At 45.8% G+C, this 23,494-nt stretch overlaps 1 protein-coding gene across 1 annotated transcript in view; it reads right to left on the bottom strand.

Moving 5' to 3' along the window:
* Nucleotides 1–23,494, bottom strand: part of SDK1 (sidekick cell adhesion molecule 1) — a 382,240-nt gene that overhangs the window by 21,211 nt on the left and 337,535 nt on the right. The window contains exons 35-39 of the mRNA XM_066560719.1: nucleotides 22,258–22,359; nucleotides 7,440–7,555; nucleotides 5,187–5,373; nucleotides 3,737–3,874; nucleotides 500–661 (exon numbers count right to left, since the gene is read on the bottom strand). Coding sequence (XP_066416816.1) covers nucleotides 500–661; nucleotides 3,737–3,874; nucleotides 5,187–5,373; nucleotides 7,440–7,555; nucleotides 22,258–22,359 — 705 coding nt within the window. The remainder of the gene's footprint in view (nucleotides 1–499; nucleotides 662–3,736; nucleotides 3,875–5,186; nucleotides 5,374–7,439; nucleotides 7,556–22,257; nucleotides 22,360–23,494) is intronic.

Raw genomic sequence — 23,494 nt, 5'->3', positions numbered from 1 at the left:
CTCTGGGTACAGGCACCGAACTAAGCAGGGAATGCTGCCCTACAGCTGCTCTTGACACAGCAGGAAATCCACAGATCTCTCCCTCTGCATAAGCCAACGTGTCAGGAAAGAACAATTGTCAATTCTTTCTGGTTTTGCATCCAGGAACCTCTGCTGGTTTCAGCAGCTACTCCAGCTCTGCCTCCCACTACAGAGCAGTACAGTCAGAATTACGCACTGTGCTGTCAGACTGCAGCTTGGAAATCCATGGCTGGCCTGTTTGCATTATGATTTATGATTTACAGTGTTTTGTTTATTCACATGAAACTTTTAGGTTCCAGGAAAAAAGGAAACATGTTTTTCATGGCAGTTGTGAAATGCACTGAATCACATCCCGTGACTCAGCTTCTCCTTGGAGCTGGAAATTCACATGAAGCCCTGAGTGCACCATTCCCTGCTGGTGCCCTGTGTTTGTAGAAGTGATCTGTGACTTGTGATTTGTTTTTATAGTCCCCCTCACCTTCTGCTGGCCCAGCTGTGATGTTGGCTTGCAGTTCTGGTCCGTAGGTGATGGTTCGGGCTTGCACTCGGAATAAATAGGTCACGCCCTTGGTGAGATCCCGCACCTTCAGCCAGCGCTGCCAGTTCCCCTTGATGTCCACAGTCACCACCTTGCTCACCCCTGCAACAGCCACACAGGTAAAAAAAAATAAGAGGGAGTTTCAATGAAAAAATAGAAATCAAGTGGAGCTTATTACATCTAGATGGTAAGTAAAATCATCTAACAGTTTGCTAAGGAAGTATTTCTTACAATTAGCAGGAGTTTAAGTAGTGATAATAGGCAATTTTCAGCACTGATAAGTATAATTAGAGTTTAAGCTTGATAAGTGGGTACTGACAAGGAAAAAACCTTACAACACATCTGGGAAATTACCAAGAGACTACATGTAACCTCAGTAATTATTCTGGGAAGAAAGGAGGAGGTAAACGAAGAGGAGTGCACATTCCAGATTGCTTCCCAGGCAAGCATTTCTCTGTTGCTGCTTCCCCAAATAACCTCCAGCATGGTCTGGAGGAGGAACAAGGGCCAGGTGTGTTCCATTCATCTCATCCTGCCATATCCACCATCCCCATGTGGATGCAGAGTGAAGGATGTGCAGCTCACCAGGACCTGGGGGCTCCAAATGCCATGGCAACAGGGGATGCAACCAAAGCACTGTGAGCTTAAACAAGGCTGGAGCTGTGACTTGTGTTTCACTCTTCTCACTCTCTCAGGACTTTTCTTACAGGGATCAGTTAAAATCAGTTGTTCCCTTCACCAAGGTTCATAGCCAGTTTCACCTTTAGGTTCTCAATGCTGCACAAAGGACAGAGGGGCAATGACTGGTTTGAAAACAAAAAAATCTGGCTTTCACTGATATTTTCCAGAAGTAAGCCAATGGAAAGGATGTGATTTATAAAAGATTTTACGGAATAAAAATTTCAAATTTAGAGATTCTTTCTGGTGGTTTTTTTTTGGGTCTGTATATGTACATGACACATTTCAAGCCAAGAAGGTAAGATAGGAAGTAGGAGTTTTTCCTACTAGAAATGGCTGCTCACTAGTTTATCTTTCCAAAAAATGCAGAAGGAAGAGGTTTTCAATCCAGATGCTAATTTTATGCAAATCAAGATGATACTTTCAGTTTTAATCACTTAAATAAAGAGTAATGTCCAAGCAATTTCTGTTCAAAGTTTTCTTCCAGATACAATTTATAACTCAGGGAATCTTTCCTTGGCTAACAAGGATGCAGTAAAAGTGCTCCCTCCTTCCACAGGTGAACTATTTCATTTCTCTGACACAAATCAGGAGGCATTTGTCATTTTCAAGCTGTGTTCCAAAAAGAAAAAAGAAAAAAACCAAACCAAAAAACTGTTGAAAAAGGCTCTGGGGCAATCTTGTTGTCTATTATTGTGTAAAACATAACAGTGTAAAGCTTAAACAATAAAAGGTCAAGCAGGGATAAGACTGTGCTAAAGAACAGATTGCTGCTGGAAAGCTTGGGAAAATGGGCAGGTGAGTGGTGGCTGGTGAGCGGGAAGGCAAAAGGTGTCACCATGGGAGGATGCTCAGCCAAAAATCAAGAATGGGTGGAAAGTCAAAATATGAATGAGAAAAGCTTCGAAAGAGGGTCCAGCCCATCCAGGTGGGTGCACTGCAATGCTCACATGGAGGAATTTGGGTTCTGGTCCCATATGGGCCATTTACTTCAGCTGGACTTGATGATCCATGTGGGTCCCTCCCAACTTGGAATATTTGTGAATCTGTGAAAATGACAGCATCAAGGAAGGGATTCTTTTCCATGGCAGGAGAATAAATATGTTTGCTGAAAGAAAAATGTTGGCACAAGAGCAAATGGTGGGTAAAGACTGGAAAATAAATTTGGGCAAATATTTTGCATTTGAGGAAGAGCCCTCCACAACCTTCCTGCTCACATCAGAAATCCTCCAGAGGGGAAGGAGAGACAAGCTGGAGTCAGGGGCAGCACAGACAGAGGTGGGGAAGAGAGGAAAAGGCTACAAAGGTTCTGAAGGATGTTAAGTCAAATACATGCACAGAAAACATGATCTGACACTTCCATATTTTTAGGGGGGAAAAATGTATTCTTGAACATTGTGTAGGAATGAAGAAAAGGGAGGAAATGCCCAACCAGCCTGAACCTCCTGCATACCCTGTGCACATTTCTTGGTCAGAATTAGAAATGCTTCCTGTATTAGCTCTTTGTGCTCAGACCTGCCAGCCATAAAGGCTGACAGTGCTTTTATTCTGGTGTTTTCAATCCTGAGTTTAACTTTCTCTGTGCATGAGACATGGATATTCAGACAATATAGATCATTATTCCTTACAGGAGAAGCAAATACAAGTGATTGATATCCTTATTTCTTTGGAAAAGAGTTTAAAATGGATTGGCAATGGCTGAAATTACTCTCCCTGCTGTCATGCTGCCAAAGCTGGACATCCTATTGAACTATTGGCAATCTACCAGGAATATAAAAATATTAATAAGCCCATCCACAAACTATGTCATCTATTCTAATTCACCTTTGGAATGAATTTACATTTGTTTTCAGAGAAACTGCCAAATCCTTCTCTGTTGCTTTTCTGGCAAATTAATGAAATGTTTGTGGCCTGCACATTGTTGTGGTTTAACTGAACTCTGGGTTAAAAACGTGCTGGGTTAAAAATGCTGCCTGAAAACTCCGTGTGAAGAGACACAACCACATCTCTGTCCTGTTATCCTGCCTGTCACAGCAGAGGTGCTGCCAGTGATGACCGGCACATTTGATGCCTGGGCAGTCTCTGTGATAACAGAAGTGACACATGATGTGATAAGCAACACAAATGTGCCTGACAACTATTCTGGGATGGAGCCTACTCAGCAGTTTCAAAGGCAAAGCGTGGAGACAATCAGGCACTCCCAGGCTGAGCTTCCTCTTCGCCCAGACCAGGTAATGAAGGCTGTAAAATGACTTTTCAAATCACACAGACTATAGTTTGTGCAAGAAAATGAGAGAAGACAAGACAAAAGCTATATTCCACAATATTATGGCTCACTGAAGCATTTTGGCAAAAGTGGAATTGTTTTATTTACCCTTTGCCACCTGGCTTCTCTTAGAAAATGGCAGAGAGCAAGTAGGAAATTGGGCAGAGATGAAAGGTGCTAGAGCACCATTGTGTCATTTCCCATGAATATGTATGATCAGAGATCTTTCTTACCCTGGACAGGAGCCAGAGGCTCGTAGACAACTCGATAACCCTGCAGGACTCCATTTGCTGCTGTTGGCTCGCCCCAAGACACGTTGAGGGTTGTGCAGGTGATTTCAGAGAAGGCCAGGAAGCTGGGAGCACTGGGTGCTGAAAGGATTGCACACAGATTGAATTGCAGCAGCAGCACTCAATCTAATATACATACATATTATAAAACATTGCTTTATTTGCCCAGCCTAAATCTAAAGGAAACAAGCTGAGAATGGGATTTGTCAGTTGTATCCAAATGTCTTGTAATCAGTCACAAACACAGCCTGTCCTAAAAATACAGTCAGTCAGCTGCAAAACTGAACCTCCAGAGCAAACAAGGAGAGAGGGCATGGAAGAGGAGTTCTCTCAGAAGGGTGCAATGGGAGCCATCTCCTCTTCACAGCCACCACCAAGGGCATTGCCATCACCCTGTGCCACAGCACTGCCAGCACATCCAGCACAGGGACTGCTCAGCCTGACTGGGAGGCTGCTGATCCAGTTAAAAAAAAAAAAAAATAATAAGGAGGAATTCTAAAAACCATGCTAATTGTTTCACAGGAACCATCAGGGCAACTTCCAGGCTCTGGGGATGAACTCCTTCTGGTTTCCAGGCGTGGCAGCAGACACCAGAAACAAAGCCAGACTGTTTCCTTCTGGACCAGCTTAGTTTAGGGACTGGCCCTTCTGCCACTTCGTTTGCATTTCAGCTCTATCACTCCCTTCCCTCACACTCCACTTATTTTATACTTTTTTTTTTTTTTTCCCCACTTTCAAGACTTCTGAGTTCAGACCAGAGCAATCCAGGTCAGTTTCTATCTATGATGAACTCTTCCCAGTACGGAAGGATGGGAATAGTGAGGCCAATGCCACAAGCAAGCCTTCGCTTTAAGTAATGAAACAACTAAATTACAAAAGGCTGTCACACCACACCACATCCAAGAAAAGGACCAGCTAGCATGGCAGAGCTCAGAAAATGCAAAAGGCTTAAGTCAGTTAACTCAGAGGTCCAAATCAAATCACTAACTACCCTCTCTTAATCAACCTCATCATAGCCCTCTCCTATGCCCTCCCAATCTTAATTGCAGTAGCCTTCCTCACACTAGTAGAGCGCAAAATCCTAAGCTATATACAAGGCTGAAAGGGCCCAAATATTGTTGGCCCATTCAGGCTCCTACAACCTCTAGCAGATGGAGTAAAACTATTTATCAAAGAACCTATTTGACCATCAACATCCTCCCCAACCTTATTTATCGCAACCCCAATACTAGCCTAACTTCTAGCAATCTCAATCTGAACCCCGCCGCCCCTTCTGTTCTCCTTAGCAGACCTTAACCTAGGCCTACTCTTCCTACAAATCCAAAGAGCAGTTCCCTGCTGCGTGCCCCATTCCCCCTGGCTGTGCCCAGGTGAGCAGGACTCGGTCCCGTACCCGCCTGGTGCGTCCTGCCCGTGGCGGGGCTGCTGCGGGGGCCGTCCCCGGCCGCGTTGAAGGCGGAGATGCAGACCAGGTACCGCGTGTGGCTCGTCAGGTTCTTGAGCCGCACGCTATTTTCCGGCAGGAAAAGCACCTTCACCTTCTCCGTGTCGTTCAGGGCGTCGCTCTCCCAGTAATAGATCTGTTGGGACAGTGAGACGGGATCCCAGCATTATTAAGTGTGGGGTTACATTTTATTTAAATGGTTTGCTCTGTCTCACCCCTCGAAAATGTACGGTTTATTCCAAGCCTGTGATGCTCCCCTGAAGTATCATGGATCTGTAATCCCATTGGCCCGAGTCTTATTCTGTGCCCACTTTGAATCTCCCTGTTAAGCTGTGCCAGGGAGACCAGATCTTCTTGGCCCTTTTCTCCCTAGGCTCTCCCTCTCTCCCCCCCTTCCCCCTCAGAAACCATGCTGCTTCTGGAGGTGGGACCCCCAATAAACCCTCATCTAATGAGCACCCCCAGAAGCCGTGTGGAGTCTCCTTGCCTGCCTGCTGCTACCAGCGAAATACAGCTTAGGGGCCACCCCGGGGACTCCCCGGGAACCCTCAAATGAACTGCAACAATTAAGGTTGGAAAAGTCTGCTAAGATCATGAGTCCAACCATCAACACCCAGGTTTGCCACTAAACCGCGTTCCCAAGTCCCACATCCACTGGCATTCAGAACACTTCAAGGCTTTGTGATTCTACCACCTCCCTGGGCAGCCTGCTCCCATGCTGACCAAACTTTCTGTGAAGATATTTTTCCTAATATTTAATTGGAACCTCCCCTGGCACAACTGGAGGGCATTCCTTTCATCCTGTCCTGTGTTGTACTATATCCTACACCTAGAAAATATTTGGCCATTGCAGCATAGTCTTGTCCTGCACTCCTCCGTTAGTTGGGATACTCAGGTTTTTCAGCACACGCCAAATCTTTCCTTAGCAAATTCCTCTGAGTCAAATGACCACATAGCTGAGTACATCACTCAAAAACAGAGCAAAGGCTGAAGAATATGGCTTAATGACAGCAGGTATGAGCTGCCAGGGTTCCCTGAGGAGAGGTCAGTTTAAACACTCCCTGCAATGCAAGCTGCCTGTCAGCACTGGCATCCTGACACACCCTGATGGTCCATAACTCCCCTCTGCCCACACACAGCACTCACACCACTGGTGTTCACAGCACAGCCAGGAAAATGCCCTCCTGAAGAGGGTAACAAAGGTTCTCCCTAAAGTTCCTTGAGGTGCTTTTCCCCTTTCTTTCATTACATAATTTTTACCCTGATGCTATAAAATCAGCCTTTGGAGAAGTTGTTTCCAAGCGGGAAATTGGTGCCAGCCCTACTTATTGGACAGGCCTGGCAGTGAGAGCATTACAACAGGCCAAAGCAAGCCAGAGAGCTGGGAGAACAAGCCAAGGCAAGACTCCACCTTGGCTCTCCAAGCCAAGCTGCTGAAGCCATCTATATACGTACAAAAGGGAAAGGACAGGGATTGATATATAAGGATGCTTGTTACTGCCAAGAAGGGATGCCAGATTATTCTCATTGGCTTGGCTTTCCTTCACTTATGGATCTAAATTCATGGAGAGAGGCAGAGCCAGACACTGAACCCAAGCCAAGCTCCAGTGTTTGTAGACTTGCCCATTCCCACTCTCTGAGGGTCCATTCTCATGCTGGAGATGCTGAGCAGCGTGTCTCTGCAACGTGCTCATCTCCTGCAAACCAAACACAATTAATACTCTGATTTAATTTTGTTAAAGTTAAGGAAATGAAGCAACGCTTCCAAAATCTGACCTGGCTCAGGCTTCCAGCTGGGAGAAAGTTCTGCTCTTCCTAAAGGCTTGTAGCATTTGATGGAGGGAAAGCTTAGTTAATTTTCTTCAATACATTTCTTGCCCCCAGCTCTTGTGTAGCTGTGTTGCTTTTTGCAGCTGATCTGTTGCCTGCATAAGTGGAGCTGCCTCCTTATCTGCATCCCCTGTTTCCCCCACGCTCTCCTTCTCCATAAATAATGACACACTCTCCCTTTTCTCTCCTCCTCCCTCCCAATCTCATTCTCTTTCTTCTGGTTTTGGGATTTGCTGCTGTTCCCTGCTGCAGCCTGAGCACTGCTCTAATTTGCCTTATGCGGCAAGGGCGACAGCACTTTGTAGAGCTCTCTCACAAGTAAATAGCAATGCCAAGCGAGATAAATGAAAACAGTAGAAATGGGAGGATTGCCTTGTAGCCTTGGATGTTCCCGTTCTGGCTGTCAGCAGGAGGGGGGTCCCAGGTGAGCTCCAGCTGGCTCGCGGAAAGGGAGTGGACTTGGATGTTCTGTGGGGCCAGCGCCGGTGCTAGGAAGGAAGGAGGACAGAAGAATTAACAGTGACAAGCAGAATTAGCTCATAGCCAGGTTTTTCATTTGCAGGAGCACCCAGGACAGGCTCTGTTTATGCCACAAGTCAGCAATGAGCCAGCCCCGGGGTATCTGTGTCATTGGGATGTCTCGGCACAAGAGGAGTGAGGAGCAGCTGAGCCTCGGGACGTGGCTGTGCTCTGCTCCACACAGGCTGCCTTAGACACTGAATCAACTCAATCCTGCCAGCAGCTTTGAAAAAGAAAGGAAAATGTTGCCTTGGTTCGCTGATAGTTTGGGCTCACCTTTGGCAGTGGACAGTGCTCCTGATCAACTGTTCCTGTTGAGCAAGGCAGCCCCTGCCATCATCAGCCCAAATGCCACTCAGCAGCAAGACTTTGGGCTAAAATACTGCCTAAAATTACCTCCAAACCCAGACAGCTGTTAATCAATGCACTATTATATAAAATAATGACAGAATGACTTTTAGTTTGCTACTATGACTTTTTGTTAGCTCCACTCTGTTACACCTCCACATGCACACACTGGCCCTCTTTGGCTCCTGATGGCATTTCTTCTTTGCATTGTGCTGTGCTACAAAACCAATCTTTGAGTGCACCTGGGTCACTCCATCCCTTCCCTTTGTCAGGATCCCAGTTGGTGCAGGTGGATTTTCCTCCCCAGCAGCTACTGAGGACGCTCTGTTCTCCCAACCTGCAGTCGGAGCCTCCAGCAGGTTTTAACAAAACAGCTCCTGTTCTGTTCACAGGAAAGGTGCTGAAGCGTGTCCTGCTCAAACTGCAGAAGTGGGGAGAGAAAGGCCGGACAAAGGCTCCACTTCTCCTTTCTCTGTGTTCACAGTGCCATAGCCTTCTGCCAGACCCCCTGAGAAAGTTGTCTCTTTTCTCTCTGCCCCTTTCTGGGCCATAAATAGAAGCGATAAAATATTCACCGCTTGCACTGGATAGCGCCGGTTAGCTGCTCCTCTGGAGACTTCTTTCTTAAGAGAGAATGACCTTCATAAGTCACACTTTTCTACCAATACTCCCTCCCCCCAGAGTTATAAAATAAAAAAGTAATTAACACCCACTCAGCCTGACACCAACTATTTATTTTGTTCTAACTGTGTGGTTTCCATATTATCACTGCCCACCCTGCCGTTAATGGAAATGTTAATAACCAGCGCCAGGTTGTTGTGACAGATGCTTGGGCTCATTATCAGAAATTCTTATTTACCGCTCCATTAAACGACAGAATCGCACAAAAAAACAATTCAATCAAAACTAACTGGAGGAATTTTAACAGCCACATTAATAATCCAAAACATAAATAAAGTTAATGTCTTTTGCATGTTTGCCATCGGCAACTCTATTGCAAAATTATTGCTATACAATTAAAACGTGAAAGGTAAAATTGAAAAGAGCCTTTATCCCAGGGCTCGGTTAAAACTATTTATTTATTGTGGGTTTTTTTGTTTTCTTTTTGGCTGGATGGTGAATACATGAGGTGATAGTGACCATCAGTAAACCCTAGCTTGGTCACAAGGGTGCACTTGTCTAATTATTGCCCTACCTTCTGTGCTCGTCGCTTGGCTGGATGCCCTCCGTGCAAGGCAGTGCTGTTAGGGACCAAAAACCTCAAGATTTTGAGAATTTCACGGCACAAACCATAGCATGAGGCCAAACTGATCACAGAGAGCAATGCTGAAAACACATCCCAGAGATCTGCCAGGATGACACGCTCAGGGAAACAGGAATGTGTACAATCACAGAGGAAAATGGGTCCCTTTAGCAGTGTATTTCCTTTCTAAGGAGTGACACCACTGTCTGTCCTGAGCTGTCAGCCTCACAGTGCTCTCAACACTCGAGTCTGAAGCAGCATCTTTCTTTGGATTGAAGAGCATTTTTCTTTGGATGCCATGTGGCAGCCTGGAACAAATACCGCTTCTGAGACGCGACCATCAGAGGAGACGGCGCGTACAACCCACTGCCAGAAAAACACTGCTTTTCCTCAACCCCTTCATGCAGCACATCTAAAAAACACAGTGGTTAAAACCTGCCAGGGATAACTCTGCACCGACACACTCGCTGCTGGAGCTGCACTTCTGCTGGCAGGGCGGAGGAACATTTGATGGGAGGAATGAAAAAAAAAAATAATTGTGGAAAAAGACATTTCACTACTCCAGAGCCTCCACGAGATGCAAATTGTTTGGTTTTGTGCCCTGTGAGTCTGTCCCTCCGTTCAACTTTCAAAGGCTGATGTGTCCGCCCTGCTCTAAGCACAGATTTCTTGTTGACAGCGAGGAACAGCAGAAGAGTGCGGCTGGTGCTTGATGTGGCTCTGTGCAAGAGCACGTTCCATTAAGGGTGAAGTGAACTACTTCAAAAAGAAGGAAAGACATCCCTGAAGACCCCACCTGTTTGCAACCCCAAACCATTCCCTGAATATATGGATAGCCTGTACCAATAAAAGCAAGTGCATTTTAAAGGTGAATTCAAAAGGCTTTTTACCTTCTAGGAATGCACTTCAAGATTACTGAGCTTGGGATTTTTCACGGCTGTTGAAATCTCAAATACATAAAAAGCAAGGTTAGAGCTACATACCTCACACTGCTTTAGGTGTTAGTGACATTATCAACTATAGCAGGAGCGACACAGACCCCTGAGGGTCCGAACATAGCTCTTGGCAGGTGGAAAGCATTTCACTTTCCCTGAAAAAAACATCTGTGTACTCATGGAGTTGAATTCTGCGCATGTATCCTGCCTTGGAATCTCATATTTGTAAACATTTGTATATTTGTAAACATTTGTATATTTGTAAACATTTCTTTTCTTATCTGATTTCAATTTACCTTTGGGATTGTCTCCTTGAAACTCTCCCTCAGCCAAAACCTAAGGAGAAAGACTGAGCAGGTTGTGTAGTAATTAGTAACAAATAGCAATAAATGTGGGCTCGGCTGCTGTTGGTAGGATCACGTAAAGACAACAAATCTATCCAGAAACGTGGTGAGAGTGTCAAAATGAGCCCATAAATAAAGTTACACATCTCAATCCACATTTAAACATATCACTGCCCTCATTTCCCAGCTGCACTGAGCAGCCTCTGCTCTCACTGCAGGCAATTTGAGCTTGCAAACGCTTCTAACCTTTAAAGAGAAGGTGCTTGAAATCCCCAGTGGCCTCCCTGCTCCAGAGCTCTGTGCTCTGCAGAAGGTTCACCTCAGCTTTACTCACTTGGGATATTTGTTCTCTGGGCTGTGTGGCACCCAGAGCTTTCCATCATTATGGAGCTACTATTCCTCTTCCCAGTGACAATCGCCATGATGCTCTGTGGTACAGGTAGGCTACAAATCCTTGTGATTCATTGGGCAAACTTGATAACTGGTTTTGTGAAGCATTCCTCACTGCTCTTAGATCTGCTCCAGTTTCTGGGGAGCAGAGGATTTCTCCTCTACTGGTTTTCTAATTGTTTCTCCAGTGGCAGCGTCCCTGGCAGGACACTCACAGACAAGTTTGGGACAAGATTTCCTGATACTCATATGCCATTTAAGAAAAGATTCAGGCCAAAACTGAAGAGAAAAATGCAGTGAAAGAGACTGAAGGATTTTCTGTCCATCAGCTTGATCCCAAACAATCCCAAGCAAATTTCTGTTTTGTAAAGACCACTGATCCTTTTCTATCTAGCAAGTGTTTCCCCCAAATTCTTCAAAGCATGACTTGGAGAACATGCCTGCCTTTCTTCTCTGGTAATCAATATGTTTGCATTTTGGTGTTAGCACCTAGAGAATCTCACTGCACAATGTGCTGCATAAACAGACCAAAGCCACAGCTCCAGGCCCCAAAATCCTCTAATCTGTCTCCTCATTACAATGGAGGGGTGGTTGCAGCATGTTCTGAGTATCAGCTGTAATTTTCCCCTCCTAGTGATTAACAACAAGGGAGAAGGCACAGCAGTGTTCAGTTCAGTGTGTGCTGATGGTGAAATCTTGCACACCAGAGCTTCCAAAGTTTACACACTGATTCCTGGCACACACAGTCATGGAAAATAGGGCTAAAAGGATTTGGAGAGGACTCAGACATCATCCTCCTGGGTCACACTGGGATCAGTTTGCTGGTCAGATTTTCATGTAATCTCAATCACTGACTTCTTTCCAGATTGTGCTGCCATTCCCACACAAACTCTGCCAGCACCTTTCTACTTTAACAGCTCTTAAAATAGGGGTTTGTGTAATAGCCATACTTTAAAAATAAAAATAAACAAAATAGGGATATCTATTATAGAACACTAACAAAAAGACGTCTCATATTATTCTTTTTGATACCTAACCTAAACCATCCTTACTGAATTGAAGTTACATCCCTGCAGTGACATGGAGATTGCTGCTTCTTCAGCTGCAGCCACTGCCTTCAAGTCACAGTGTAGATAAGCAATAGTTTAGTGGATTCTAAAGCCAAACACAACACAACAAACAGAAGGGCACCAGATAAAGCAGTGAGACTGATCAGCAGAACAGGCAAAGTGGGGTTTTCCTGCAGTACAGGCTTAGAGAAGAAATGTGAGGATGGTGCCTCCCAGGAATGACCAAAAAGGTGGATGTGCAGATGTCTGCAGTCACTCCTTGCATGAAGGAAAAGTGGCATGAGAGAAGGATGTTCAGTGTTTATTGGCCATTTTCTGACAGAGTCTGGGAGAGAGCAGTGGGAGGATCAGAGCTTCCCCGAGCAGCAGAGCCTGGTGCCATCAGGAATGCTGCGTGAGGGATGCTGATTAGCTCCATAACAATTAGTCAGTTGTGCTTCAAAACCAGCTACTGCGAAGCTGCTTTCCACTGTGAAGAGCAGCACAAGCTATATTTAGAATGTAAAACACACTTCCCACTAATTTCTGCCTGTTTTAGGCTGGGCTGCATCTCGTGATGGAAGTCGGTGCCGTTTCCAAGGGCTGAGCTCTCTCTGGTTACTCAGATGTGTTTCAGAGGCACTAAGAGAGGCAGAGCCACATTCCAGGGATGTGGGTCTTAACCCCTCCAACATTCTCCATTTGCTACATTGGGCCTGAGTGCCCCTGCCCTCTTGCTCAGAAATTTGGCACCACTGCTGCCCTGAGATGTGAAATGAGTCTCAGCAAAGAAGCAATCTGGCCTCTCCATCGTTGAGATGTTCAACTGGATGGGGGAGGAGGCTAAAACAGCTCAAAAAGCCAGGTTTTAGTTGGAAATACTCCTTTCCAAGGGATGTGGATGTATGTGTTGATTTACACAATTGCATAGAACTGTATAAGAGGAATTGAAACATCTCCTCATGTAGTGGAAGTGAACAGAAGAAGAACTTGAAAAACATCTCTCTGACCTTCATGAATGCTGAGGAAGACGGGCCAGAAATGCAAAAATAGATGTAGAATAGAAATATAAAAATAGAAAAACCTGTTTTAGTGGAGAAGAAAGGGTGAAGAGGAGAAAGAGAACAGCTGTCAGGATGAGAACTTTGGGAGTCTAGAACACCTGCAGTTGTTTTACTCTGTGCCATCTTGTCTGGGTAGGCAAACACTTGGCTCTCCTCTGTATACCACATTTAGTACAGTAGCTGTGTTTTGCCACATCAATTTTTTAAGGGTATTAAAGTAATGAAGAAACATAAATCAAAGCAGCTGCAAATGATCCCCAAACGTAACATCCCCAGCTTCTATGCTTAGCACTGGGAAGCTTCCCAATGTTGGCACAGGTATGTTCAGCACCTGCAGAGATACAGGGGGGAGGTGGGGATGGAGGGAGGGGGAGATGACAAACTGCAAACTGAATTCCTGAAAACTGAAATGGAACAAGGACTAGAAGTGCAGTCTCTTTTCCATGGACACAGACCTAGAGGTTTACCTGTCAGTGCCCTTTTGGAACTGAGGAGCCATCCTCATCCTCTTCCTCACTAACTCTTCCAGTGGTGAACACACTGTTGCTGTGATCCCTAATCTTTTAAAGGGGGTTTGGATTTCCCACGTGAGTGAGCCATGTGCAATCTGGGAATTTCATGGGGCAGACACGATCTGGGTAATTAGAACCATGGCCAATCCCACAGAGCAGTGCTGTGAAAGAGCCTGCAAACAAAAACGACACATTTTTCTTATGCTGAATTCCACAGCTCTACTTAGCAAACACAATCCTAGAAGAGGCTATCAGATTGCATACTGAGATTATCCATCAAGGAAGTGAGAGAGCCTGGCCCAAAGTAAAGCCCTCACAGAACTGTCAGACTGCCTCTGGAAAGGGCGTACAGGTGGTTAAAACAAGCAGTGGGGGGAATAATAAAATGAGCTTTTCCCTCTATTTCTTTCATGTCAGGAAGGATATGATCACACACAGGCAGGCAGCCCATCAGTCAGCAGAGATGGGCCATGAACAGCAAGAGCCTGACAGCACTAGGGAGGCACGAGCCTGCAAGATAAAACCCCCTTTCTCTTACATCCATGCAAATCAGGGATGGCTCCTGCAGCTCCCTCTCCCTCACATCCCTGCACTTGGGGGTTCTCTCCATTGAAGAGCAGAAACAGTTGTGCAAGGAGAGCAGTGCCAGCTCTGATGAGCGCAGGATTCACCCCCAGGAGGTGCTGAAGGTTGTTCAAGGGATGGTGAGGAGCTGCTGATCCTCTCTCATGTGCACTGGGAGCAGTACAGGAGGGGAAAGCACTGCCCTCTGCTCTCTTACAAGTCTACTCATTAGAGAAGCAAAATTACCAATTTCAGATTATTTCCCCACACTCTCCAGGACCCAAAATTCCTCTTCCTCTATTTGTAATCATGTTCCACTTATTATAATTTGTTAATGCCACATTTGAATATCATAATACCACAAGTTCATGGCACCTGACAAAAGCACCCGCTTCACATCCACTAACAGCAATGGCAGCACCTACTAAAGTCTAATCCTTCTGCTTCACTGCAGCCAAGAGAGCATATCAAATAACCTCCCCTGGGTTTGCCATCTACCAAATGTCAAAAGCTATATCAGAAAAAAGTCAAAGGGCACAGGTGAGATCTGCCCCTGGAATAACCTTTCACTGTGGCTTTAATGCCAGTTTGGGTAGCTGACCCCCACGAGGAATTAATTTAGGATTTACAGATTGCAATGGTCAGGGAACCCCAGGGAGCCCACAGAAGACTGTGTTCTTGTGCTCCTGGGGAGAGAGAGATTAAATTTAAATTTTCTTGACTCTCAGTGAGAGTTTTCTCTTTCTTTCTTTCTTTATTTTTCATCCCTAAGATCATTGCTGCAGTTTCACACCCCCATTCCTTCTCAGTGCCTGGACTGCTGCAGCCAAGATATTTTAGACTATTACTAATTCATACTTTTTTAAGAAAAAACGGCAACTTTTTTGTTTTCAGTCTACAACAAGCAACCTGAAAAGCCTCCAGTTCTGTGATTGACGATGGATACAGCAAACAGATGTCAGAGAAGAAAACCAACTGTGTTTCTCCACAGCTGGCTTCACAGCAAAGCTGTACAGAGGAGGCAAAGCCACGGGAGTTGAGACCCATATGAAAATACTTACAGCACAAATTTTGCTCACATATCCCAGGACGACTGCAAACAAGCAGAGCAGGACTGCACAATTAGGCAAAATAGGAATTTGGCTGCAAATGTAACCCTTTAGTCAAAAGCACTCCAACTCCAGCCTGTGTCTGCTGGAATAGGAGTTATCAGCCAGGGGCTTCCCCACCTCTTTACCAGGGCAATTTCTGCTTCATTTGACTTTACTACCGATTGCTTATGTTTTTTGAAAGGAAGGTTAATTCCTCTGCTTTTAATGGAGTAAGCTGTGCTGTGAGTTCAGCAGAGCTCCGCGTACACGATCAGGTTTCTCCTCGCTGAGCTCCGCGCAGGGATGTCCCTCCCTGGCTCTCCCAGCCCATGCAGCTCTGCAGCACAGCAGCTCATCTGTCCTTGCCCTCCCACAGCCGCGAGTTCATGATGAATTCGGGCACGGGGGCCTGCCCGTCTCGGCCTACAGTCGGCACCAAAAAGATCAGCATCAAATGCTTGGGGTTGTGAGTTCATCATCAGAGCAAAACGCTGCCCAGCTCCTCCCGGCCCTGCCACAGCCAGGGACCAGCGCATCAAACACCGCGGATATTTTTGCTAGGACAGAAGCATCTTTCCTACATTGAGACGTGATAAAAAGAGGCAATTAGACCCGAGCTAAGCAGGAGCTGCCGCACTGCATAAAGCATTGTGCTGTACCAAAGGCTGCTGATGACCAATATTAACAACTTAATGAGCTGTTAATGAGGCGCGCGTTCGGCTTTTACTTGCAGCATGAAAACATTGCAAATCATTTTAGGGAGCTTTGGACTGTCAATGGAGAATTAAAGATGTCAAATAAGCCCATCAAATCTATGTCTCAATCTGGACACTGCTTTCCAGTGCATTCACTTAAAATTCCTTCTCCTATATGGTAGAATAACTTGCTTTGACAGCACTACGACTCCCAGACTTTGCTTCCTTCTGCCTTGACATTAGATTTCAGTCTCCAGAGAGCTGCAGGGATGTCTTTTTGACATGTTGACATTAAGGACACTTCCACAGACTCACACTGGCACGGTTACTTTCTGTCTTGCCATTGTAAGAGCAGCTACTGAGCTAAACTACCAAATCTGGAAGTCTAATTAGCAAAACCTTCACATCATCTGTAAACAGATTAAGAATATAAAATTACCCTTAAAAATGGCCAGTTTGGATAGGAAAGAGAGCCAAGCCTTACAGAGAAAATTCATTTCCGTAACTCCCCAGCATTGTAGCAATACCAGCAGCACACAAGCAGTGACTAATGCTCTGATGTGGGCACACTTTGTTATTTTCTACTGTCCTGTCACAGCCCTGCAGGATTAGATCCCACAGCTACATGCTATCAACACTCCTGCTGCCTCCAGTGGAGCTGCATTGAGGGGATCAACAAATCCAAATTGGACTTGCTGCAGACAAGCCCTTGTACATGGAGTGAACCTGGAGAAGTTTAAAATCCACCAAGAAACACTGATGGGATGTGCCCAGTGGCCAATCCTGCTCTCAGAAACGGGATGCTGTTGGGATACAGGTGAATTGAATTCCAAGAGAAACTGGAAAGAGGTTACTTTCCCAGACCAACCAGGAAATGTCTCACCACTTCTTTTTTTCCTTTCATCTTCCTACAGTTTGCCTTTCTTGCTCTGCTCTGACTTTACTCTGTCTTTTAGCACATTGTTGGAGAACGTGGCTTGCATCTTTAACTCCAAGCTGACAGGAGACCTTCTCCTTCCTTGGAGACAAAGGCCCTGGGACAGGATGGCAACCCAGTGTCACTCCTGGAGCAAGGCATTCCCAGAATGACAGCGCAAAGCTCATCCAAAACTGAGCATCACATTGGAACAGCTCTGAAGGTTCTTTACATTTAAAGATGAGGGGGAAAGGCAACCAGTGTCAAACACCCTGCCATCCCCCAAAAGTAGCCGCTTTCTGCCCAGAGGTGTCAGAAATTAAAAGGCAAACACCCTTTTATTTCAAATGCTTGTTGCTTTTAAAGCATCAAAGTTGCCCTTTGTTTAAAGTTTGAGCATGTGAAACCAAGAATTCATTTACCATTCCATTCCCCAATACTTCCCTCCCTCCCCTTTTGTTTATCGAGGGAGGATACCGTCCCCAAGGCTGACAGGTTTTAGACTACTGCAATGTGAAATGGCCACGATAATCCTTCTCTTCCCTTCTCCAGTGGCATCCGGGATGGCAGTGCCCACCCAGCTCTTGCAGCTGTGCCAGCAGCAGTGTGCTGCTATCTGCAGAGGCGCAGCCAGCCCACGTGTGCCGCCGAGATAGGAGAGCGCAGCCAGGGGCCGCGCAGGGCGCAGGCTGCCAGCCCCATGCGCTGCGATCCTGTCATTCCTCTGCCAGCCTGAGACCCAGGAGGCACAGGGGGCTCCACACAGCACCTCCTCTGCTCTTTGGGGCAGGGGAGGAGATAAAGCTGCTGTGCTGTAAGAGAAAAGGGGGGCCCAGGCAGCGCTGAGGGACCCCCTTCTCCAGGAAAGGTACAGGGGTCACACCACTGGGGGAATCTGGAGTGCACAATTAAAAGCGCGAGGCCTGAAGGAAGAGATTAAAGCACCCAAGGGCAAAGGAGCCTTGTCCTGCCAACCTTCCTTGCCTTCAGCACAAAGGGATGTTGCCCCAGCACAGATAACCAGGTAAGAAGTGTCAAGAGCTCTGTGCTGGAAGCAGTTTCTAAAGGGGAGCCAAGTCTTTGCTTCTTTGCGCAGCTTCTTTGTCCTTATCGTGGCTTGCTCTCTCAGTGTACTCTTTTCTGTCCCAAACCTATTTCACTATTTTCAGTCTTAGAGCTTTCCAGATGGTTTCTGTTTCTGGCCAGCAAAATGCTGGAGATGGCCAGGCAGCTCCAAGTGCTTCCCCTGACATTACTGGCAGAGCAGATCTTCCCGTGTCAGCTACGGGTGAATTAAATAAAATTTGTGAGGTCCAGGAACACCTGTGGAGCTGCAGGCAGGAGGGCAGATGAGAATAATTGCACATAACAGGAAGAAATTTGGTTTGGTGTCTGCTAGCTCTGCACTAAGAGGTGGATTCAGCTTTTGAAGACAGAGGTAAGAAGCAGACATCACTCTGTTCCATTCCTGCTCTTTTCCAAGCTACAGTTCCACTTGGAAGAAAATGAGAGAGCCAGGTAATGTTCTCTGAAAGATGATGGCACAACTAAAGTGGCATTTCAATGGAGGACTACCAAACAAAGGGATTTGTCTCCCAGCTCTTTTTACTCCTTGCCTTTCCCATTACAGAACCAGCTCTCAGAGATCATCATTAAAAAGAACAACAACAACAACCCGGCCTCATCAGTTCTTGTGAGTTCTGAAGGTCACCAATGTCACCATCAGCTATAATGACACACATCACTCCCCTCTTCACACAAATGGATTTACAACCTGTTTAAAGGCTGATGTCTTTCGAAGCACTTCACCCCTTCTGCCACCCCCTCTCTGCACACATTCACTCTACTCCAGCAACAGCTGCTGGAAGAAATGATGAATTTCATTACTTTTCATCCAAAACAGCTTCGCAGTATATGGGAGAAGCACTGAAGGCTGCAGGCTCGTTAGCGCAGGATTTGTATTGCCACATTTTACTTTATTCACCTTCCCAAATTAGGTGAAGCACGCCTGGCCCAAACCTGTGATTTCTGTTTAATTAAAATGCAGGTAGTGGAGTCTCCCGAACTCCAGAGCCCCCCACACAATCAGGTGGTGACAGCAACCTGGTAGAATAATGCTCTTGATATAGTGGCTGCTCTAGCAGAGTCTTAATTTCAGTGGAGCAGAACAGCACCTCTGGTAGCAGCTGCGTTTGGGGCTGGGATGAATATCAGTAGCCAGCCTCTGCTGAACACTCGCTGCCTCCCCAATCAGAGCCAGCATCCCTGACAGCTGAACTGTTAAATGAATTAACAAGGCGAAAAGGGGGCTTGCCAGCGGGGCTGCGACTCCCTTCCTAATTTCTGCAAGTGGTGGCTTTCAATTTTTCTGTCATTTGTCAGGAGATGCACATGGTTCTCTAATGAGCAGGGCAGAGCTGCAGCCAGCTCTAAAAAGGCAGAGTTAGAGGATCTTCTGGGCCTTGGAGGAGAGGGATGCAGATGCTTGAGGCAGGTGGGGGAAGGACACGGGCTCTGCTCAGGCTGAACAGGCAGCACATCCTTCCCAGCTGTGCTGAGCTCAAGGACTCCCAGCCCACTCTCCCATCTTGGGAAAGAACTGCTCTCCACACCAGTCAGTTTTGCCAATATCCAGGCAGAACTCAAAAGGAAGCCTTTGATCTTATGGGCTACCCAAAAAAGGGAAAGCATTTCCTCTACCTGTAGGATAAAATAAAAAACCCACCACCAAAAAACCCTCAAAAGATCCAAACCACTGGCATCCAGCTTTCCTCTTCACCATGCAAGCTGGGCTACAGAGGCCTTTTACTCATGGCTGGCCCATTGTTCTCCCCCAGAATTTCCCCCTGCCCACCAGTCAGAGGCAGGGAGGACCTGCTCAGGCTGCCCAAGGGGGCAGTGGGCTGCAGCACGGCTCAAGAGCACTCCAGGGCTGGAGAGAAACTCCCCATTTGGGTATATTTGCTCATTTAATTGGCAAAACTTGAGGAAGGTTGGTTTTAGTAGCTTATTTTCCCCCAAGCTTTTCAGGTTGTTCCATTACCTACTGGAACTTTTACTGTAAAAATGCAGGTCTGATCATAGGGAAATTTTCAAATCTAACAGGGGAGAGCACAAGAGGGAAGGAAAGAATCACAGACACTCCTCCTTCTGCACCACTCTGTAGAAGCTGAACAGCACAACCAACAGCAACATGAACACCCAACAGAAATGGGTGCTTTGACTGAGCTGGCCTAAACCCAGCACATTTCCCCAAAGGCACATTTTATCCCTTTTTACGAGCCAGAGAGGAATGTTCTCCCCTCTCCCAGAGTTACTGCCATGCTTAGGCCAGAACCAAGCCCCATTTAACAGCACTCACACAAGAGCTACCTGAGAGCTTCAGCCCAGGGACCGCCACCTTCACTCACTCTGTGCCCAGTGCTGTGCCTGTGTCAGCACTTGTTTATTGGGAAGCTTTTCTCTGTTTTTAACCTGGATGCCTCATTGCTGGAGCTGAGCAGACTCATTTTTTTCCAGCTTGCTGCTTAACTGCCTTTACCGTGGGTAAGAACATTGAGCAAACAATAACAGCAAAAACCTTGTATTTCCACAGCACACTTTAACTCAAAGGTGTCACAAATCAATTTAAAACTTAAATTGCAATACCATCTCCAATCACTTTACTCACAGTGTAAATCACAGCCAGTTCTGGAGGTGGAAGAGGCAGTTATATAACAAAGTGTAATAACTTCACACAACAAGAGTGAAAATCAGCAGGAAGATCCTACATTCATCATCTCTGCTGTGTGAACCTGGATTGTCCCTTTCCAGAGGTAAATCCAGGAACTCTAACACAACAGCCAAGTCACACACTGCAACTTCAGACACAGCAGTCCTGCCTGGGAAAGGAAGCCTGCTGGATAGCACAGAATCATGGAATGGTTTGAGATGGAAGGGATCTCAAAGCTCATCTAATTCCAGCCCCCCTTCCTTCAGACACTCAGGGGTCCTGTAATTATCTCAGTGTCCTCCCAAGTCTGTCTCCTTCCATTGCCTTGTTCCCTGAGTTATGATAGCAAGATCTGGACTGTGGGATTAAAAGACACAATATAACAGCATTTCCTTGTTTTCCCCAGCTGATTTCTCATGCTGTGTACATGTATATAAGTGCATGTGCTGGCTCCATTTGCAGCAGGGAGATACTTAGCTCGGAAACAAAAATGTATTTTGAAGCCAGATACAGTTGGCTCCACCTGGGACTTTCTTTGCTGCAGTTGCAGAAGTAAGTTGGAGCAGAAGCAAACTAGAAAAAAATGTAAATATTGCCAGCTGTCTCTCCAGGACAACGCTGCTCTGATTAATTTATGATGTTTTCAAAGAAAGATGGTGAATGTTGCACCATATTTGAAAAGAAAAGGTTAAGCAGAGTTTAAAAAAATGCACAGTAGAGTTCTTAAAAAATGTGCTTTGCTTAGTTTTGAGCAATAGAATGTTTAATGAGTAATAATGAAATGAATTAGTGCTGGCTTTGATAGCTCCTCCATCCCACAGCCCCGAGACACAGAACAAAGTGCAATCAGCTCCTGTGCTGGGCCAAGCAATGGGAGGGTCGAGCTGCCTCCCCTTGTTGTGAGCTTCAAACGCTGCTGCTGCTGCTGCAGAAATGGAGAGCAGAACTAATGAGGATTTCAGAGCCTGCCTCCCTCCAGCTGGGATCACCATAACCACAGCCCTGCTGGCAGGAGGGCAGCAACCATTCCAGGGCTGGCCTTCCCAGCTGGAGTTTCTGGGGGGACAGACTGGCCGGGGGTTATCTGGGCTCCCACAAAGCACCTGCTCCTCAGGGCATTCACAGAAGCGTCTGCTCAACTCTTCTGTCCTGATTTCCACCTCCAGCCTTCCAGTGGGGGGAAGGACCTTTTTTGATAATTTTAAAATGATCAAAAAGGACTCAGGCACCAGGTCCAGATAAGCAAAGGCCTGAACAGTGCCACTGAGCGGGTCTGGATGCAGGGACAGGCTGCACACTCCTGGGAGCACCCAAGCCCTGCTTCCAAAACCAGTACTAAACCAAACACGTATCTCCTTGCTTCAAGAACACAAAAACACAGCCAGGTGTGGTGCCAGGCAATGCCTCTACACAGAGAGTTATAAAATAAAAGGATCATCTTTCTGAGTCTCCCTTGTTTTGTAGTTGTGTTTGTTTTGTTTCTTTTCCCTTGTGACTTTCCTGTGCTCCACTTTTCACTTTTTTAACTCAAGTCAATTTTTCCCTCAAGCTTATTTGGTATGAAAAAGTCATCCTCCTGCAACTCCAAAAATATTTTCTTTTCTTTCTTTCAAATGTCCTTTCTTCCCTCCTTCCTGCAGACCAACTGGTTTTCCAATGGCAAGAAACTGCCAGTGCCTATTCCAGGAGAGTGGGCAACAAAAAACTGTCAGCAATAACGACTGGGGAATTTTTCAAATAATGCCTTTCCTGGACAATTATTGAACACTATCTGGAAAAAGAAATCAACTGATGTTCTTTTCACCTACCTGCTTCACCCACAAACACTTCCACTGGTGTGCTGGTAGGGCTCTCACCAATGATATTATATGCTGTCATTAGTACTTCATATCTCTTGTATTTCTTCAATTCTGAAAAAGTAAAATATTACATATTAATATTATATATTATGATTTATACTGTATTACAGTATCTAGAAGTCTATCTTTTAGACTTCAACACCTTTTTATCTCCAGACTTTTCTCTCAGAATAGAGCAGTGGCAATAGAACAGTACAATAGTGCAATGTCTACTTCAAGCCTTTCTGAATTCACACATCACAACAGTATTTGCAGCATTTTGAAAGATATTTATGATGAAATGGCAGGATTTTCCAGAATTTCCTCACAGTGTCACTCCAGTAAGAGGCATAATGATTTCTCTCTATTCCTTATGGATAACTAACCAGAGGATCATCTCTAGGTCATTCTTAAGCCCAGAAAATGGTAGGATTTGGCTTTGAATGTCACCATAAGGTCTCATTTTGATCTGCACTGGTAGGGAAGAGCCTGCCTAGCATTTGCCTACTCCCTGAAATGCTCCTTTGGGGGGGGCATTTGGCAACTGCACTGCTCTAGAACAGCTGAAGCAGCTGCAGAGGGAGAGCTGCAGTGGAGAATCTGGAGTCCCATTCCAGGTCCTCCACAGGGATCTTCTCCTCCAATGTGACCACAGCCCAACCATCAATCACAACCAGGAAGGAGAATTTGAAGGCTGGACTCCATTTGGCCACCAGGCAACAAATTTCTTTGCTGACACAGAGAAACTACTCTGACAGGTAAGGTGGGAGAGTGAGAGAAGCGTGAAAAAATCTGAAAACCCCAATTGTTTGTGGGTAATTAACAGATGCAACGAGGGTGGAGCAGAACTACATCAACGTCATTGAGGGAGGCAGCGCCTGAGTAGTTTCAGATTTTGCATTTTCAGGATGAAAGAATCAATCCTAACAGATAAATTTATCATCTACAATACTTAACAGGAAAATTAGAGTAAGAGAGCAATCAATAATAGAAATTGCCCTATTTAAATGAGCATTGAATTAAGACACGCATGGCCAGAGGTCCAAATTTCTCCCTTTGCCAATAATTGTCCCTGCTATCTATGAATCAGAGTCCCCTTAACACAGGGCTGACAGTGTGCCATGGGTTTGGTATGGTTCAAAAAGTCTAATTAGGCAAGTTTGTCTAATTTCAGTGTCCCAGAACTCTTTAAAAGTGTTGTGCTCCA

Source organism: Molothrus aeneus, chromosome 16 (assembly GCF_037042795.1).
Source record: "Molothrus aeneus isolate 106 chromosome 16, BPBGC_Maene_1.0, whole genome shotgun sequence".
Lineage (NCBI taxonomy): Eukaryota > Metazoa > Chordata > Aves > Passeriformes > Icteridae > Molothrus > Molothrus aeneus.
The sequence above is the reverse complement of the archived record's forward strand: the minus strand, read 5'-3'. Positions and strand labels throughout refer to the sequence as shown.